Genomic DNA, 19,061 nt, shown 5'->3' on the forward strand with positions numbered 1-19,061 from the left:
GTCCTCAAGGCTGCACCCGGCCCTTTTCAAGTTCAGCTGTGATGGTAGAACAGGTCTCACCTGCCTCCTGCTCATCTCCGCTGATCACCCCCCAGCTCAGGCTAGAGACACCCCCAGCCCAAGTCAGATGAATCTCCTAGGCTGGGAAAGATCCACAGCATAACAGGGAAGGGTAGGGGAGCGTGGAAAATGAGTGAGGGGAGCAACAGTGGGCCTCAGGCGTGGGAGGCCAGAGAGAATCTTGCACCCACCACTGACCTGGATGGTTTTAGCCTTGGCGACCAGGAACCCATTTATGGGGATGAGCAGCACCATGACTGCGATGCCAGCCAGGACAGAGGGGCCCAGCTCTCCCCAGAGGAAGACGATGGACAGGATAATTTGCAGGGGGGATGACCACAGCTGATGAATGAAGTTGGCCGTGTCCATGAACCTCTGGGCATCGGCTGACATCAGATTCACAGTCTCTCCCACCGTGGTCTCCTTGCGGGTGGCACTGGACATGGTGAGTGCCTGGAGAGAGAAAGCATAATCACCGCAAGCCGGTCCGGCAGCAGCCTGGCTGCCAGCAGCATGGCGCAGAGCAGGGAATTAGCAGGCCAGGCTGAAGCTGCTCCTGGTGCCTCCCTGCTGGCCACGGGTGCAGTCAGCACTGCCTGCACACCGGGAGCCGCTGGGTGCTGGGGGCAAAGAAACACATCCCTGTGCAGGAATCCCAGCAGCAGCTGCCCTCGGTGCTGCAATGCTCTGAAGAGAAACCTGCCTTAGCCCCTGGTAGCTGTCAAACACACAGCTGCAGCACCCAGGTCCCAGGTAGAACTAGCACCCACAGTGTCCCCAGCGCTGGGTGGGTGTCCCAAAAGCCAAGCTCTCCCTGTGTCTTTCTCGGAAGTAAAGGGCATACACCCCAGTCGCCCCGGGTTGATGGGGCAGTTACTGGATGCCGGTATCCCCAGCCCAGCTTGGAGGAAGCCAACGGGGGGGATGACAGGGCCATACCAACCTTCTTGTAGATGGCAGCGATGAGACTGGCACGCACGTTAATGCCAAGCTGGAAGCACAAGCTGAAGTACTGCTGCAGGCAGAGGGACTGGATCAGTGCTGTCAGGAAGAGCAGGATGGCATACAGATAGCCTTGCCAGGCAAAGGACTCCTCATCCGACACAAAGCCGATCAGCAGCCTGGAGGGTAAAGAAGCCCATGAGACTCTCACCCTACTGAGACAGACCCGAGCAGGATGCTCCAAACCAACGCAGGGAGAGCATCCTCACGAAAGCAGTGACAGAGACCCTGCCCCAGACAGCTGGCTCGACGCTCAGCAAGCTGGGGACCCCTGTTCTGCTGGGTGTTCTGCCAAGGAGACTGCATTTCACACACAGCAGTGGGTCACTAATGTCAGATCATCCACAGAGACTGTGCAGCTCTGCAAAACAAACCAGGCAGGTCCTGTTGGGCTGAGCTGGACTGACTCATGAAGGGCCCCAAAGAAGAGCCAGGACTGTCTCCAGGGAGGGAGCAGGACTGCATAACAAAGGATGTAGGGAGCAGGGAGCAAGATATCACCCGTAAGAGCTGGCAGCCAGCTCAGATCAGTTCTTCATTAAACACATTCTCACACCTTTGGTGAGGGCACAGAAAGTCCCCAGGGTGTGAGGCTGGGAGAGGTACACATATGGAGATGGTGGGGTTGGATGCAGTGCATGTAGGCAGGTGGTGGGGCTGGGTGCGAAGCCAGGACAGGGCACGGACAAGGACAGAGAGAAAGCACTCACTTCAGCAGCTGAGGGCTGACAAACACAAGTCCATCATGCACCAGCTTGAAAGCCACCGATAACAGGAGGTTCTGCCAGAAGGTCTTGCACAGGGTTTTCACCAACCAACCCCTGGGGAAATCCTTGCGAGGGCCGGAGTCCCCTTTGTCTCCCTTCTTCTTCCTCTTTGGCTGCTTCTCCTCCTAGAGGGAAGCCCACCAGAAGTAAAGAAGCTGGTTGTGCAGGCTTCCTGCACCTGAAAGGATGCTTCCAAGGCAGCACCACAGACCTCAGATCAGGTATCCTGAATGAAGCCTTAGCTTTACCTCCCGTCATGTTCCCTCTCGCTGATCTTGCTCATGTCATACACCCCCAGTACTAACACCTCTCCTGTGCGCCAAAGACAATTGTTGCAAACCCCAGACCAGCCTGAACATCTCAGGCCAAAAATCAGGCACCCCAGGAAGAATCTGAGGCCAGGGGTGATCACAGAGTGATGTTCACTCCGATCTCGTTGCTGGGAGGTATCTGGTGTAGGGAAAGACAGAGATAAGGGAGCTGCTTGTACTGCAGACTTGAGGGTGGTTCCTATCCTTCTGTAGGGCAGAAGGATGGAGACTTTCTTGGTCTCTCAAAACATGGGGATCTGCTGAGGACAGGGAAGACCCTGTCATGGGTTCCCTCATCTTTGCCCATACCCCTGCAGAATCAAAGAGAGGAAAACGCAGCAAAGGGGGCTGCAGGGAGGTGAGGTGACCCTACTCCCCAAGGCTGGACCTGGATCTCTCACTCCCATGCAAGGCCAAGAGTAGGAAGGGATTTACCAGCACCAGGATGTCTTGGCTCTGGGCCTTGCTCATGTTGTTCCCGTGGTCTGGGTCACCTTCCTGGCGTCTTTTTTTACGTTTCCGTTTCTCCAGTTCTGCTTGGGCCTTCCTCACTGCAGTCTTCATGTTCTTCTCCAAAACAGCGTAAATAGCCTGCGTCTTGTCTTTGCCTTTCAATTCCCAGATATCCTCTATCTCCAAGGGCTTGCGATAGCCCTTGAAAACCATGCTGTAGGGCAGAGAAATCTCCACTCAGCAAGTCTCCCACACTACACCCGAGGGAGAGTCCTCGCTGCAAATGCAGAGCCTTCACACCCAGCCTGGCCCTGAGCTCAGGCTGCACAGGCTGCACCGAATGCGGTGCCTCTCACGACTAACTCCAAGCAGCCTGTGCTGCAGGGTCCCCGAAACAGCACTGGCCCAGCTCTAAAGCACCCCCGCATTTCACCAGCCCAGCCTCTCGCGGAGCCCTGCTCACCTGGTGTACCATTCAAAGGTGATGGAGCTCAGGAAGGAGGCTGTCACCTCTGGGTTCTAGGGTACAAAGCAAAGTGGGTACCAGGAGATCGTTGATGCTGAGGGGTGGCGTTGACAAGAGTTGACTCAGCACCCCCAGACATTAAAGAATCCCAGGAGTTTCAAACTGTGCCAGCTCCAGCCCCAGTAACCCCATCTCGCAGCCAGAAGCAGCCCCCACATGCAGATGCCCTAGGCTGCAGACTCCAGCTCTTGCTGTGCCCCTTGCTGAAGCCTTCAGATCTTCCCTCCCACAGGGGCCAGGAGGAGTCTCTGCATGGAGCCCACCCTGCCCCGCGCAATGCCAGCCGGGATGTGGTACCCTGAGCCCCGAGCCCACTCCCGCATGAACCTCGCACCTTCTTCCTGATTTCCTTTGTTTCTGGGGCAACATCTGAGAAGCCCGAGACAAGAAAGAGCAGCAGCTGGAGACCATAGGAGATGAAGAAAAGGACAAACCGTGGCACATCGGAGATTGGTGCCTGCAGGAATGGAGAGCCCAGGGTAACTGATGGGGCTTGTCTCAAGGCCACCTGGCACTCAGAGACAAGATCCATTCCCAGGACAGTGAACATGGCTGAGTCCAACAGGGCAGTGCAAAACTCGCTCTGGGTCCTGGCTCAGCTTCCCTTCGCCACTCCTCCCGGCTTCTCCCTGACCTCCTCCCGTAAGTCCATAAGGGGAGAAATTGGTACTGGAGAGCTTATGCCTCCCCAAAGAGACAGGATGAATTCAAAGAGCCATTCCTTCTCCGGTCTTTTCTGGTTCTCCAAGGTCCCTAGGGCAGCTGGGACCCTCAGTGATACCACTGAGAGCTTGTCAAGAGATGAAGTCTGAAGGGACCTTCTTTGGGGACAGAGCAAGACAGAACAAAGCTTCCTGCCAAACCCAACCTGCAGGGCTTTCCGGAGGAGCGACTGGAATGGCAATATCCCACAGAGCAGGGACAGTGTCCAGAAGCAGAAAAGTATCCCCGAGTCTCTGCACAAGCAGAAGCGTCGCGCATCGTGGATCAGCAGGACCAGGAGCTGGGGGATAGAAAATCAGTCAGAGGTTCAGGTAGAGCTGCAGGACTAGGTCTGGGCTCTAAACGTGCCTTTGGAGCATGTGTTCTGGGACGCCAGCACATGTGATCTGCTGGGATTCTCTGCCTTGAAGACACTGAGCTCCCAGTGCCCGAGGTTACTGCCAACCCTACATAAGCTTAGGAGTTAATTGCACAGGGTAAAGGTTTATTTCAGGAAGACATAAGATCAGGCTCCTCCCAGGAAAAGCAACGTCTGAAGACACCCTGACATTACAGCAGGGCACTGTTTCTCTTTTTAGCTGTTCTCACCCAGATTCTCAGCTGTGAGAAGTCACACCCCGTGTCCCGCATATTGCCTCCAGACCTATAATTAAAGCCAGATCAGAGACCCAACAGTGCAGCCTCTCTGGGCAGTCCCCTTGGCTTATAATCTCACATTAATTCTGCATGTGATACTAAATTACATTATAAAATACGAAGGAAAGCAAATTGGAGTATTACTTTTGCTTTTAAGTGTAGCTCTTAAGCGTTACGGCTTTGTTAAGACTGTTAGAATATCCCATATCTCATGCAAGATATCTGCAACTTCCATGCAGATATTCCACCAAGCTAATAGCCCCTATGTCCTCAGCTTCCTCCTCTGCCTGGGTAGCCTGTGGCACTTCTCGACTCTGCACAAAACTGAGCCGCAACTCATGGGAAGCTGTGAGACATCAGAGCAGCAAGCCATGGTCTGACGTTCACGCTGTGCAATCAGTCCTGTGAAACCCATACTGCTGCTACTAAGGCTTCTGCCAGAAAGCTCAGCTGTGCTCACAGGCATAGCATCTATCCCAGCTTTAAGGATAAAAGGAGGGAGCACTGTACAACCAGACACCTGCCCTCAACCCGTCGCCCTTGTGCACCACCCGCACACGTTCAGGGCTAGTCCCTACCCAACCTCCAGGCTACGCGTCCCTCGTGGACACGGCTTCCAGCTGATCTCTGTGCTATGGGAAGTCTTCTGCGGCTTGGCCCCACGGTCCCACACCCTGTCTCTTTGGTGACGCACAGCACGTTTACCAGCTGACCCCTTACCCAGGTGGCGATGTACAGGCTGGGGTTTGTGTACTGGACAGCTGGCAGGGGGTCCTGCTCTGTGTCCTCTACAAATGCCAGGGCCAACTCCGCCACTGCCGTCAGCATCAGCAAGGTAGCCAGCGCCTGCGGGGAGAGGGGAGCAGCCATGAGGGGAGACCCAGCCCATCGTGGGCGTTGGGAACCACTGGGAGACAACACAGCTGGACATAAAAGCACTGTGTCCCATATACTGTTACACCCTTTCCAACCCAAACCTGGCCTGGGAGAGCTTTCTAGGGCCCTGTGAAGCTGCAACACTTCCACAGGAGCTCTGCCATCATTTTAAGCTTGGAAGATAACAGCCCACAAGATGCCCCAGTACACACCTCTGCCCTCCCTCCCAGTGCATCCCAGCCCTGTTATCCCCTCTGTCCTAGATATGCCTCATCCTGGGCCCCCCTTTACATTTCTGTCCCAGGTAGTGCCCTAGCCCATTGCTCCTTCTCTCCTATGTTTCTCATCTCTCCATCCCACACCTGACTCCAGCCCAGAAGCTTTCCACCCCTCCATCCCAGGCTGCTCCAGCCTGCCCTCTGTGCTCCCTCAGCCCCACTCTACCTGTTTGATGATGTAGAGTTTGGTCACAGATGATTTCTTGGCTCTGGATTTGCACATGGGCAGAAGCTGCCACAGAGCCAAAATCCAGAAGAAGCCAAGGGGGACCCAGACCAGCACAGTCTGCTGGAAGCACACGGGCAGGTCGGCATCCGGCCGAGCAAGGTAGGAGGCATTCTGGGGGCAGCAAGGACAGACAGCCAAGTCACTTGGGATGGCTTGACCCTCACCTGACTCACAGCACAAGAGCCAGCACTCCTATAGCTCCTGCCCACCCTGCTCCACCCCATCGCACCCCCCTCCTCAACACCCACCTTCCTGGCTGAGCATTTCAGCACTCAGCCAAGGTCCCAGGCGATGCCCCCCTACCCATCTGAACCTGGGAGGGCCTCCCCCATAACCACCCCTTGCTGGAGCTAAGCCAGCTGCAGCAGCTGGACCCAAATCATTCCCCAAGAGGTCCGTGCAGGGTGTCCTGCGTTCCCAGCTGGACAGCGGGGCTAAAACAGGACAGGGCTCGCTCAGGGAACTGTCATTTGCATCGTTGTCTTGTGGATACCACGCAGGCAGTGCACAGCGCTCAGTGCCATGGCAGTCCTGGATAAACACCAGAACCTCTGCCGACCGCTGGCAGTTGGGTTCCACCGGCTGAACAAGCTGTGAGCCTTGGGACCTACTGCTCTCCCTTTCCACTGAGCGTCCTACCCCAAGAACGGGTGATGGGGTGATGCAGCCACTCACCCAAAAGACGGAGCCGCAGAACTCCTCCAGGGCTGCCGACATGGCTCAGGGGAGAAGAGACGGCAGCTCCTTCCCCTCGCTCTGCCTGGCTGTGAGACTCCTGGGTGGATGCTTGGGACAAAATTCACCACACCCCCTCAAGTGATGTTGGGACAAAATCCCTGATGACACGCAGTTAATTGTTAACTTGGTGCTATTGCACAACACCACAGACCAAAGCAGTGACCAAAAGGGCTTTGGAAACTGCATGGGCTTTGGGGAAGGGAGGAGAGGAAGACCCAAGAAAGACATCAAAGGGGAGATGCAGGGCAGCCACTGTCACAGAGTCACTGCAGGACACCACGGCCATTGCTCAGAAACCACAGTGCACACCGACAGAGACAAGCTCGTATGGACCCACTAAAGACACTATTTTGGTGCAACAGACCTCTCCTGCCAGAACAAGCCTGCTGAATGCTGCCAAAAAGTCCAGCAAAGGCTGGTCCCTCAGGAGCCAAAGAAGACAGTACCCTTGTCCTCATGTGCCACCCAGCACGTGACACCAGCAGTGCTCCAGGCCTGGGAACTTGCAGCATCTGGCAGCTGAGGTGACCACATGCTGCAGTGGTCTTCCTGAGTCCCCGGGATCCGGGTTCCTTTTACCAACTACCTTTGGCCTGCAGAGTCTGGAGACTTTCCCAGCTCTTCCTTTTGCTTCTCCCTTTTCCACACCTCGGTGCTGTCTGCAAGTTACAGCAGCTGGCTGACCGCAACACCCAAAAGAGACTTTGAATCTTCATTCTAAGGCAACCCCCAACATCGGAGACAGCCAGAGGACCATTCCTGAGGAGGGTGACTGCCAGTAAATCACCACCCTGCTGCTTCGAAAGGTGGTGGGGCAGGTGGGGACGGTGCTACTCTAAGGCTGGAACTGAATTTGCTTTATCATGCGTGCGTTTGCAGGGTAAGTAAAAGGGGACGGTAGAGTGACTGCAAGGATTCTGCTGTCTCATTGTTCATGGAGTTAGTAGATGGCTCAGAAGTCAAAGGTGATACAATGAGTAATTGCTTAGGAACAACCCCCTTACCATCAACACTAGAGGAAGGTTCAATGTCTAACTCACTGGTTAATTATTATTGGCTTGTCTGATTAAATCCACTTGTTTTTGTAAATAAAGCCGCCCCTAGTGCTAGGTCCTCCAGGCCAGAACCAATACACTGCTGCTGAGAGCAGCAATCTGATACAATGGATAAGAAATAAATGAATGGAGCAGTCACTCCCCCAGCTCTTCTCCCTCCAGAGTGCTGACGTGATTCTTCTTTCTGCTCGCTGGCACAGGTATCCTCTGGCCTTGCTCATACCCACCTGGAGCGCTGCTGCCAAGGGAACTACTTGCTCGTAACACCTCCCTATTTAATGCTCTGTCCCATCGCTTGTCTCGGTTTTCAGTACATGTCACAGCCCACCCTCACCCTGTCTTTGGTCTCTCATTTGGAGTTGAAGTGCTCTGCTCAGCACAGGATGCCAGCTATCTTTAATGTTCAAAGCAGGCACGCCCCCGCTTTCTCTACCCTTATACCTGGGACATGCTCCATGCTCCTCCTGAAAACGCACAAAGCCACCTCACTGTCCTTCAGCTCCTTCCATAAAGCTTCCTTCACTACAATACCCAGAAAATGCTCACTGGGACCAAGCTAATCAAAGAGGTAAGACCTCTTTGGCCAACACCACCACACCGTTTCCCTGTGCTTCCCTGCCTTTACCCATCTGTTGTCCATCATCTTATAACTTAAGTTTTCAAAATTAGGCATTGCTTCATGCCTGTCTCACACAGGGTCTGGTCCAGGACAGAGGCTTCTGCAAGGCAATCTACAAATTAGTGCAGGCCTCACTGCTTATCTCTGTTTCTGAAGGGTTTGTTTCTCCGCTTTGTTATGCTGTAACCCCACATGAGTTCAAAAGCCTTTTTTTCTTTCCTTTTTTTTTAAAAAAAACTTTACACAAAAGGAAAGAACCAAACTATGTGTTTATGATGCCGGGGGGGCTGTGTCAGCAGAAAATTCATGTTAATTGAGCTACTGGTTTCTTAATAGTCACCATGACTCATGAAATCTCACAACATAAGCCATGAACTCCTAAATCAGGTATTCTGAACTATATTGACTACAACCACAAATTTAATCATTTCTTCTTCTGAATTTGGATCCTTCCTACTGCCTGCACATCTGCTGAAGCAGGCTCTGACACCAGCGCTAAGCAGCCATTCCCTTCCCAGCTCCTATGCTGAGAACTACCACATACGTTCCCAAGGTGTGTTTTGGGAGACACTGATACTTCTGATGGACCCATGTGAAAAGCTGGATGTACCCTTTATGCTGAAGATACATAGTTAGTCTTGGTTATAGGTTTTCAATAAGCTGATTCTGTTTAAGGTGACAAAAGGTGCTGCCACCTTGTCAAATATTACATTTTCTCGTACATCCTCACAGGCTGTATGCTATTGCCAAGATGGGCAGACAAATCTGAACCCTGTTTTCTCCTTCCTACGAAGGTCCGCTATCTCTGCTGTCAGGGGGATTCTCTTCAGCTTTGTGGATCTTTTAGAGAAGAGCAGGCAGCAAGAATAAAGGGGCTTTATCTCTGGGTCTCTACTCTTAACAGACCACTCTGACACTGTTCAGATCTTTCATTGGGTATTTTGCAGGGTAACTGAAATGAGTCTAAGGCTTCAATTCTAACCAGGCAGCAATAACCCAACAGGCACATTCACCCGAGCACTGTCTGGAGAACAAGCAGTTTGTGCTTCCTGTTGGGAAAAGGACCTGGAAAGTCCCTGAGAAAAAGCACCTTGTCCTCCCAAGGAATCTCATCATACACCCACCCCACCCATCATACACCCACCCCCACTCACGGCCCACAGCCCAGGATGCCTCACAACCACCTCACCTAATCAGTCAGGTAGTTGGAAGCTCCTTCCCATTAGAACTCAATGTGTTCATTACCTCGACATATCAATGTGCTTCTCTCTACCTAGCAGCTGCTGCGTTGCTAATCCCCAGCTATCCTACTGGCTGACCACAGGCGGCCTTGTTTTCCAGCTGTGGCCATGACGTTTCCCTCCCTGGCATTCTAGATGCGATGGTACTCTCCTCCAGTGCAATAGCGGCCTGATTAATTCAGGCCATGCAACACAGATCAGTCTTACCTGTAAAATATAGATAAATTTTTAAAAAGCACAGCAAGAGGGGGGCAGCTGCAGTGTTTATTTGACAATCACATGCAGTGCTACACAATTCAGTCCCCCTACTTGCTCAGCTCCCTTCCTCCCAAATACTGCCGAACAGCTTGTTGCTGCAACATCTGGGAATGAGTCCTTTTATTTAAAATGGCCAACGTAAGTTTCCAGGCCAGGGACTGGTCATTCAGGGGAAGCCAAGGGAAGAGATGTCAGGCTTCATCACCTAGCTCACATCCTCTGCAGCCTGAGGACGGAAGCAGTACCCATCTGTCCATGTGGCAGGGAAGACCCTGGAGTCTCAGCGCTCTTGTCCCAGCATGGTGCCTTCCACTACAGAATGTTCTTTGCGATCGCGTTCAGGGTCCTCACTTTGGCCACATCTGCCACCTTTATGGAGTATTCAGGGGCAGAGAAGGACGCTCCCATGGCAACGTTCGGATTTCTGTCAGGAAAATCACTGGTTACTATCTGCAGGTGATACAGATGAGTAAGACACACTTAAAAAAAAACCACTATTTGCCCTAGTGTTGGCAATGGCCAGAGAACTGCTGGTACCACCCAAACCAAAGATCAGACAGTAACAGAAAGAAGAATAATCCAAAGAAACAACAGCATCAACAGAAACCCAGTGCAGACCTGTGGACAAATGTAAGCCATTCCTCAGAGGCACATCCCACTGGCCTCCCAAATCCTACACACTGGTGTTGAAGGTCTAAGGCAACTACACCAGAACCTGCCTTCCCGAATGCACTCACAAGCCCTAGGGCAGCAGTAGCCGAAGAAATGCCCCAAGAGTCCGGTTCTGCCTGGAGCTCGTGTCCAGATGATGAGCACCGCTGGATTCATACACTGCAGAATACAGAGCCAGGCATCATGATCCCAACCACAAGAGTGCAATTAGCACCCAGGAAGCTGTCTGAAATTTATGCCTGTTCTATAAACTCACGTTCACATTAATCCAGCTTTTCCCTTGTGTAGTTTTGCTAAAAAATAAAAATACATAATCAGTTACCTGAACTTCATCCCCGAGTCCCGGGCTGAGCGAGCAGAGCAGTGAAACTCAGAAGCAGTGGAGCCTTCCAGAATCCTCTGCAGGTTGCGCTCTGTGATGCCACCCCCTGGTGGGAAGAGTCCCGATGTCACACACAGCGCAGATGGCACTGTCCCAGACCTGACATCACCCCGGGACCTACACCGTAAGGGACAAGCGCCATCTACACTGAAGGGAAAAGACAGCCCTTGGGACAACGGAGATCTGGGCACGTGAAAAGAGACAGGAGAAGCCTTGGCTCACGCTCTCCCACAGATCTAGAGCTGTCCCCAAATGCTCCAGTGCGCAGCAGCTGCAGGGCTCTGCCATCCCCAGCTGGCTGCGTGGCCTTTACTCGCACCAGGGCAGGAGCTCCTCCTCCTGGGGACCTGGCTCAGAAAACCAGATCAGACAGCGCATGCCAGGGCAAGAGGCTAGGGAGCAGGGGCTAGGGACTACAGGACCTATTACAGATGACAAAAAAGCATTACCTGGCACCACCACAATTCTGCCCTTCGCCTGAAAGAAGAATAACACGTTAGTGATACTGCTCAGCACTACATCCGCACGTGCATTTGTGGGGCGGCAAAGAAATCTTACACACAGCGCCTTCCACAAGCTCATGGATGTCACCATGCCTTATGATTCGTGCACTATCACCCATCTTTTTTGTACTATTCATGTTTTACAAGGAAAAGTGGAAAAGAATCTGCAGTTACAGTTAAGCCAACTTGTCACCATTTCCTGCTACCTCTCTATCCCACCTGGGTACCTCTCAGGTACGTCTGTTGCATTTCCCTAACAGCAACTGTGAGACCCCAGCAGGGACCTCGCTTTCCTGTTTACGTGGGCTAATCACACCAGCTGCTGAAACCAACTCTCACCGCCCTCCTCCCAGTCTGCGAGCAAGAACAACCCAACAGGTCTTTGCTGTGGGAGACTTCGGGGTCCAGCCCACGTGGACTTGGGAAAACAGATTAAGGCCAAGCCAGACAAGAAGTGCAAGTGCTCCTTGACAGAAGTTCCCTTACAGAAACGAGGGCTACCATAAAGGAGCTGCCTCCAGGCAATGCCCAGGAAGCAGCCACAGTAACCCAGGGGAGCACAGGGAACACTTACCTGTTCCGCAAGTCTCTTAATTAAGGACAATCCTTCCAGCGCTGAGCTGTCACAGCCACTTGTCAACACCCGCTCAAACCCAAGAGAAATCAGGGTCTCCAATGCCACCAGAGGGTCGTGCACCATGTCAAAGGCTGAGAGACCAACACAACAGCTCAGAAATCACTAGCTCACCGTGCTCAAGCCCTGTCCCCCAGCCAGCTCAGGAGCCCAGGAGCCAATGACAGGAAGGGTCCTTCTCACAGCTGGCCACCCCCGAGGGGAGCCACAGCTCTTGACTATAATGTCCCCCTCGCAGCAGTGGCAGGGCCACCATGCTCAGCTCCTCAGACACCTCCTCTCCACACAGGGCAGTGACACATCCCCCAAGCCTGGACCCCCTGGACCTTTCCCCTCGTGGGGGAACAGCCCAGCCACAGTCCGCTCTGGCACAGCATAGAGAGCTTCCCCCCTCCAAAGAACGACCAAAGCATGTAAAGCCCAGCTCCCTGCCAGCCCCACCTTCCCCTGGCAGCAGGGTCCCTGCCAGGGCCACTGACCCAGGCGACTCACCTCGGTGAAATGTGACTGGCAGGGGACGGCACACGGCTGCAATAAGAAGACATACGGTCAGTCAGGGCTGGCACAGAGAGTCCCTTGTGCTAGAACCAGAAAAGCGCATGAGATCAAAGTGGGCAAAGGCTTGTTGGGCCACTCCTGGGGAGCTCAGAAGACTCCCAGTACTTGCTGGAAACAACACAGCTGCTCCTCTTTGGCACGGAAGAGTTCTTCTGCCCTCTGAGGAAGAACAAACCTTTGTTTTTATGAGTAACATCAAAATCCCCCATCTCATCTGGATCATGCAGAACCCTCACTCCCACCAGAGATGTCTTGCTCTGCAGGAAGGAAGCAGGAAAGTTGTCTCATCTCCCTGGGGAAGGGACAGGACCAGTGCTCTTTGGAAGCAGGAGAGTTGATTTTTGCGATTTCTTTCACTACCAGTAATTTCTGCTCTATCTCAGACCACAACAAACTTCACTAGTGGGGCTCTATTTAATGGGCAAAGGTTATTTAATTCTATGAAAAGAAATCCAACTGCCTCCTGCCCTGGAAACGCTGGTTCCAGCAGAGCACCTCATTGCTCTAGTGGAGGCAAATCCTGGTAAAACCCCTCCCTTTTGCTGTACTCTCTACAGCACATTCACCTTCATATGAGAACTGCGGCACCACATCAGCAGGGAAAGGCCCAGCCCTCTTTAGCTTTGGCTGTAGCTCACAGAAAAATGTAGAAGCAAATACTCTTTCTCTCTACGTGTTAGGGGTCTGGACTAACAATTTCCCACTGCAGCTTCAGTAGCTTTTTATATGTTTCCACCTCTCTATATCTTTTCTCATTGGGTGTGTTAGAGGGAAAAATGAAGATGAGTTGCCAGCTACCCACAAGGCCAAAGTCCAGGAGAGACATATCCTAGACACCTGTAGCAGGGATGTAAGGAAAAGAACAAAGGGCAAACGAAATGAAGAAGGGAGAGAATCCAACAGTTTAATACCCTGAGGCCCCCAAAGCAGCTCACCTCAGCCTGTCTCCTTCTTAGACCCTGGTATTATGTCCCAGGTGGCCTCAAACTCTGCGTGAACTGCTTGGGGCAGTGGTCCTTGATCTGTAAAGCTTCTTATCTATTTAATGCCTCACAGGTACGACTATGACAATACATGAAACTGGAGAAGGTGGAGAGAGAGGGCAAGACCACAGACAAGACGTGCAGACCAAAGCACACTGCAGTTCCTTCCACAGCATTGGACAGAGCAGCGCCGACCTCCCACCCCCAGCCACAGCACAGATGCCGCACAGAGCTCAGCACAGCATTTCTGACTGGAGACACTCTTACCCAGCAACGCTGTGCAGAGCTCTGTATCGATGCGCCCGTCCTCAGTCAGGGCCCCGAACACCAGCCCGTCGGCCCCGTGCAGCTTGGCAAGGCGGATATCGGCTTTCATCACCTCCACCTCCCGGTCCGAGTAGAGGAAATCTCCGCCGCGAGGCCGGATCATCACGAAGACGGGGACCCTCACGCACTGCTTCACCACCTGCAGGAGTCCTGGGGGGGAGAAGCAGCTCAGCACCAGCTGCCGCAGCTCTCGGGGGAGGCAAGGCGAGACAGCGGGGAGGGGTGCACGGGCGGGGGGGACGCAGGCAGAGGGGAGAGAGGAGCGCTGGGCACGCTGACCCCCCAGGGAGGGGGAGCCCGCTCAGGGGAGGACGCGGACCGCCGCGGGGTCGGGCGAGGCTCACCCATGCTGGGGGTGGTCCCTCCTTCCACCAGGCCCGCGCACAGCTCGATCCGGCCGGCCCCTGCGGAAAGGCACGTCAGAACCGGCCCCACCGGGGCCCGCCGCTGCCGCCCCCCCCCCCCCCCGAGGCCCCCCGGGCCTTACCTCCGCGCTCCGCGTTGACGGCAGACTCCACCGAGTCCACGCACACCTCCATGAGGAAGCCATCGTCCATGCCTGGGGGAGAGCGGCGCCGTCAGCCCGTCCCGCCCCATGGCGGCCGCCCGGCTCCGCACCGCCGCCGGCCACCGCCCCGCCCCCGGCCCACTTCCGCCGCAGGCCCCGCCCCCTCGCTCCCGCTTCCGGCCTCGCCCCCTCGCGGCCCAGGCCCGCGCCGCCCGCGGGCGCGAGGGCGGGCGCGGGAGGGTGGAGGGGTGGGGGGAGAGAGCCGGCGCGCCTCGCTCGCGCGCTGCGGCGGAAGCCCCGCCCCCGGCGTCGCGGCCCCGCCCCCCGCCGCCGCCCGGGCCCCGCCCCCGCCTCGCACGCGCCCTCACCTGCGCTGGCGGCGCGCGGGGGTCGCTGCTGGCTCTCGGTCACGTGCCGGGGATTGTCATGGTGACGCCCAGGTGTGTCCGGAAGTGCTCGCTCTGCTTCCGGCGGCGCGCGCCACTTCCGGGGTCAATCGGGATGCTGCGTGCGGCGCGCGGCGGCGCCCGGCTCCTGCTGCCCGCGCGGGGCGGCGGCGCTGCTGAGGGACCGGGCCTGGCCCCCCGCCCCCCCCCGCCGGCCCCCGCCCGCCCCCTTCCGCAGCGGTGCCTTCAGCGGCGGCTCCTGCAACAGGTGCCCCCGCCCGCCACCCCGCCTGCCGTGGGGCGATGGCTCCTGGCTTGCAGCGGCGCCGTGGCCGGTGCCGTGGTGCTGGGCGGTGTCACCAGGTGAGCCGGTTCGCGCCCCGCGGCCGTGTCCGCTCTGGGGCCGTTCGAGGGGCTCAGGGTTGAGGCCGTGTGGAGGCAGCAGCCCCCGCCGCTCTTCGGCCCCCGCCGCCGGTGACTCACTTAGGCTGTCCCTGCGGGCCGCTGCTGCCTCCCGCGCCTGGCAGCCGCCCCGAGTATGCCCGTGAGAGCCCCTCTCGTGTCTTCCCTCCCTGGTTGCAAGGGGACATCGTGGGGTAGGGCTGGGAGTACCAGACAGACGCTGTCCGCAGTGCGTGGATGCCAACTGGGAATAACTTTCTTTTGCGCGTTTTTGGTAATTTTAGGTCTGTTGATCACTCACAGACTCCCTGATCTCCATCCTATTTCTAACTGTGAGTTTAAGGGTTGTCTAGTGCAGCCAAGAGCTCTCGTTTCAGCTCAGTAGAGCTGCATGCTGTCAGGGAGTGAATTGTGCCTGCTGGTGTCTCTCTCTGCTCCCAGGCTGACAGAATCGGGCCTTTCTATGGTTGACTGGCACCTGGTGAAAGAGATGAAACCGCCGAGAACGCAACAAGAGTGGGAAGCCGAGTTCCAGAAGTACCAGCAGTTCCCGGAGTTTAAAATGTGAGTGTACAAAAGTGGAAGGCGGTGGGCTGGGAGCATCCCTCCTGCGACTGAGCAACACAAGGAAGGGAAATGTTTCCTAACATCACTGGGAAGGCACACAAAGCGTGCCTGATGGTGGCTCCTTCTCTGTCACTTCCTTTCTCTGAGGAAGATGATCCCTTGTCATGGGAACAGGACTGCCACATCACGCTCAGCGGTTCTTTGTTTTACTGTCTTCAACAGCCTGAATCATGACATGACGCTGACAGAGTTCAAGTTCATTTGGTACATGGAGTATTCACACCGTATGTGGGGCCGCGTTGTGGGTTTGGCCTACATTCTGCCCGCCGCCTACTTCTGGCGAAAGGGCTGGCTCAGCCACCCCATGAAGGGCTGCGTTCTTGCGCTCTGCGGGCTGGTGTGCTTCCAGGTGAGCGAGCTCTGTGGCCGCAGGGACTAGCGGCAGCATCTCCTGTTGAGTGCGGTTGAGATAGTGGGATTTGTGAAAGCCTGGGGGGGGTGTCAGTGCTGGTAGCTGGTTGAAGGTGGAGGAAACAAGTTGCTTTACCCTAATGTTTATCTGGTCTTAGCAGTCGCTGCTGCCCTGTCTGTGCTGAGACAGACACGAAGGGTTATTCACTGACCCCTCTTTCTGATGAAGGGCAGTATAGCGGCGTAGGGGGGCTGGTTCTGACCCCTCTCTGTTTTTTGCCAGGGACTGCTGGGATGGTACATGGTGAAGAGCGGGCTGGAAGAGAAGCCAGACTCTTATGACATTCCCCGGGTCAGTCAGTACCGTCTCGCAGCACATCTCGGCTCCGCGCTGGTTCTGTACTCTGCTAGCCTGTGGACCGGGCTGTCTTTGCTGCTTCCACGACACAAGGTACGGAGTGGTGTGTCGGGAGTCAAAAGCGCAGGTTGTGTCAATTCAGAGGGTTGGGAGTGGGATGCGAAGGGTGAGGATACTGAAGTGTGACTGTGCTGTGTGGTGATCTCTAGATTCCTCCTGTAAAACACAGGCCAACCCCTTGGTCCATATATGCAGCGAAGGCTTTTCTTAACTGCTGCAAACAGCACTGGAAATGCTTTGCCTTGATTTTTTTTTTTTTTTTTTTTTTTTTTTTGTATTTTACAGTTGCCTGACACCCATCAGCTCCTTCGCCTGAGACAATTTGCTCATGGCACTACAGCTCTCATTTTTCTTACTGCTCTTTCAGGTAAGAGTGTTTCTTACTGCTGTCCCATCTGCAGCTCATTCCTCTCTGCCTTGTTTTTCTTCTGGTCTGGCGGGGACTGTGAGGAACCCCATCATGTTTTCTGGGAAAACGTTATTGCTGTCAGGGAGCTGACAGTCGAGAACCTCCGTTACTGGTCTTCCCTGAGCAGGTGGAGGTGCACCTTCCAGCCTGCCTGTTGCTGTGTGATCTCTGTACATGTTTCTGAAAGAAATTCAGGATCCAGCTGAGCTCTTGAGTCAGAGCTGTGCAGCCTGGAGTGCCACCTTTGCCTACTCTGGTAGTCTCATTTTCTGCTCTGGAATTGCAGGTGCCTTTGTGGCAGGGCTGGATGCTGGCCTTGTGTACAATTCCTTCCCCAAAATGGGGGAGCGCTGGATCCCGGATGATCTCCTTGCCTTCTCCCCTGTGCTGAGAAATATCTTTGAGAATCCTACAACTGTACAGTTTGATCACAGGATCTTGGTAAGTGCCGTCTTCCTGCTATGTCTGTGCTGCTTCTCGGTTGCCTCCTGCAGCCAAGCTGTCCTCTTTGGGCTGTCATTCTGTCAGCTTGAGTGATATCCAGGGTGTCCGAAGGTCCTGAGAGCGTGTTACCAATTCGCTTCTGCAGAAAGAGGAAGTTTAGCACTCTTATTTATTTTCAGCGTGGTCTCCTTCCTCCTGCGCAAGTTACAGACTTTGTTCCTTTGTGTCCTTTTCCGTAACGTGAGCTACAGACCAGGGGAGCCCTCGCTACTGAAATGTCTGGGAACATAGCGTGAAGTAAAACTTGGAAATCCTGATATCGAATACTTCCTTCAGCATTTCTGAACTTGCTTTACACCAGTAGCACCCTGTGAAAATAGCTAGTTAGAGCAAGCTAGATATTAAATACCGCTGCCGGCACTGCTGTGGACTAAGCCATCACTAAGGCTAAAAAGAAAGATTGAGGGACTTGGAAGAGGAGTCACCTGGGGTGACCTGCAAGGCAAGGTTATGCTGGTGAACTACAGCTGAGTGGTGAAAATGAGATCAATTCTCCAGATAACAGCTTCCACCTTTAGTTGTCAAGGTGACAGATGGGGAGAGGGCAGAAACAATCCCTAATGACTTGAAGAAATGAGGAAAAGCTATCGGAAAATAAAGCATTAATTTGGAGAAAAATGGAACTCTCTATAACTTCAGTTAAATTTCAGGGTTGTTAACTTGGTGGGCGTGGGAGCTCCGGGATTTGGTCGTGGCCTTTAACATGTTTCTACGGTTAAATACTGCTCGCAGAATTTCGTTTTTCTGCTTGGAAGGTGCAGCCAAAGGCCACTGCACCCATTTCCTCTGAACTTTTCTTGAAGGGTGGTTGTTTCTCTTCCCTTCTGTAGGGAATTGCCTCAGTCACAGCTGTCACAGCACTGTACCTCTTCTCGCGGAAGATCCCACTCCCTCGCAGGACCAGAGTGGCACTGACTTCCTTATTGGCTGTGGCTTGCATGCAGGTACGGTCTTTTTTTTTTTTTTCTCCCCTTTTTATTTTTTTTTTCTCCTTCTAGTGCTTTGTAGCACGTTCATGAGACAGAGCTGTCCCCAGCCTGGATCTGCGCTGGCCCCACGAGCCTGGAGCTGAGAGGTGGAGCTGCCTAGACCCCGGGCCTCACCATACTGCATGCACAGTCTGAATTTGAGGGTGGGAAGTCTGGCTGTGGCCGTGGGCCTTTCTACATCGTGCTCTGTGCTGGGGATGTGTATCAACGCTGCATCTACAGCTGCTCTTACCCCTTCTCCCTTCTTGGCAGGTGGGCCTGGGCATCAGCACCCTGCTGCTGTATGTCCCCACGCCTCTGGCCGCCACGCACCAATCGGGCTCCCTGGCGCTGCTGAGCATGGCGCTCTGGCTCATGAGCGAGCTCCGGCGGGTCCCCAAGTAACCCGCCGGAGGGAGAACCCTCCCCGGGGAGCTGTGCCGCTGGGCCCGGAGGCGGCAGAGCCCCCCCCCTACCCCGGGTGCACGGGGGGATGTGCGCCGAGCCGGGCTGTACGCAGGGAGAGGCGGCGGGTGTAAGTGCGAACGTTGTAACATAAAGGAGTTTTTACGGAGCGGCTGGTGTCTGTCTGGCCTCTTTTCCGGAGCGAGGTGAGGAGGGGTGCGGAGCCCGGCGGGAGCGGCTGCAGCGGGCGCG

At 54.8% G+C, this 19,061-nt stretch overlaps 3 protein-coding genes across 9 annotated transcripts in view; 1 reads left to right on the forward strand and 2 right to left on the reverse strand.

Moving 5' to 3' along the window:
- Window positions 1-9,563, reverse strand: part of ABCC2 (ATP binding cassette subfamily C member 2) — a 27,485-nt gene extending 17,922 nt beyond the window's left edge. For all 3 annotated transcript variants that reach the window (XR_012674316.1, XM_075154789.1, XM_075154790.1), the window contains exons 1-10: window positions 6,537-9,563; window positions 5,799-5,972; window positions 5,199-5,324; window positions 3,988-4,122; window positions 3,454-3,576; window positions 3,057-3,112; window positions 2,576-2,807; window positions 1,773-1,954; window positions 1,004-1,181; window positions 259-513 (exon numbers count right to left, since the gene is read on the reverse strand). Coding sequence is in view for 2 of the 3 variants with exons in the window: in XM_075154789.1 (XP_075010890.1) it covers window positions 259-513; window positions 1,004-1,181; window positions 1,773-1,954; window positions 2,576-2,807; window positions 3,057-3,112; window positions 3,454-3,576; window positions 3,988-4,122; window positions 5,199-5,324; window positions 5,799-5,972; window positions 6,537-6,578 (1,503 nt within the window). In the remaining variant the exon portion in view is untranslated. The remainder of the gene's footprint in view (window positions 1-258; window positions 514-1,003; window positions 1,182-1,772; window positions 1,955-2,575; window positions 2,808-3,056; window positions 3,113-3,453; window positions 3,577-3,987; window positions 4,123-5,198; window positions 5,325-5,798; window positions 5,973-6,536) is intronic.
- A 195-nt stretch (window positions 9,564-9,758) lies between these two features.
- On the reverse strand, window positions 9,759-14,780 carry CUTC (cutC copper transporter). 4 transcript variants are annotated; one of them, XR_012674318.1, is made up of 9 exons: window positions 14,319-14,477; window positions 14,176-14,235; window positions 13,772-13,981; window positions 12,456-12,491; window positions 11,904-12,037; window positions 11,276-11,303; window positions 10,767-10,872; window positions 10,510-10,603; window positions 9,759-10,196 (listed from the first exon to the last, which is right to left on the reverse strand). XR_012674318.1 is itself a non-coding variant. In XM_075154799.1 (9 exons), the coding sequence occupies exons 2-9, from the start codon at window positions 14,386-14,388 to the stop codon at window positions 10,085-10,087; spliced, it is 756 nt and encodes a 251-aa protein (XP_075010900.1). In that variant the 5' UTR covers window positions 14,389-14,390; window positions 14,708-14,780; the 3' UTR covers window positions 9,759-10,084. The 4 variants fall into 4 exon arrangements, 3 of the variants coding, with proteins under 3 accessions (XP_075010900.1, XP_075010902.1, XP_075010901.1); XM_075154799.1 differs by lacking the exon at window positions 10,510-10,603 and adding an exon at window positions 14,708-14,780 and having other exon boundaries at window positions 14,319-14,390; XM_075154801.1 differs by lacking the exon at window positions 10,510-10,603 and having other exon boundaries at window positions 9,759-10,222.
- On the forward strand, window positions 14,735-18,976 carry COX15 (cytochrome c oxidase assembly factor COX15). 2 transcript variants are annotated; one of them, XR_012674317.1, is made up of 8 exons: window positions 14,735-15,088; window positions 15,569-15,691; window positions 15,917-16,103; window positions 16,389-16,556; window positions 16,809-16,890; window positions 17,219-17,373; window positions 18,267-18,568; window positions 18,678-18,976. XR_012674317.1 is itself a non-coding variant. In XM_075154798.1 (8 exons), the coding sequence occupies exons 1-8, from the start codon at window positions 14,766-14,768 to the stop codon at window positions 18,807-18,809; spliced, it is 1,284 nt and encodes a 427-aa protein (XP_075010899.1). In that variant the 5' UTR covers window positions 14,737-14,765; the 3' UTR covers window positions 18,810-18,976. The 2 variants fall into 2 exon arrangements, 1 of the variants encoding a protein (XP_075010899.1); XM_075154798.1 differs by having other exon boundaries at window positions 14,737-15,088; window positions 18,267-18,380.
- The last annotated feature ends 85 nt before the right edge of the window (window positions 18,977-19,061 follow it).

This window comes from Calonectris borealis, chromosome 7, assembly GCF_964195595.1.
Source record: "Calonectris borealis chromosome 7, bCalBor7.hap1.2, whole genome shotgun sequence".
Taxonomy (NCBI): Eukaryota; Metazoa; Chordata; class Aves; order Procellariiformes; family Procellariidae; genus Calonectris; species Calonectris borealis.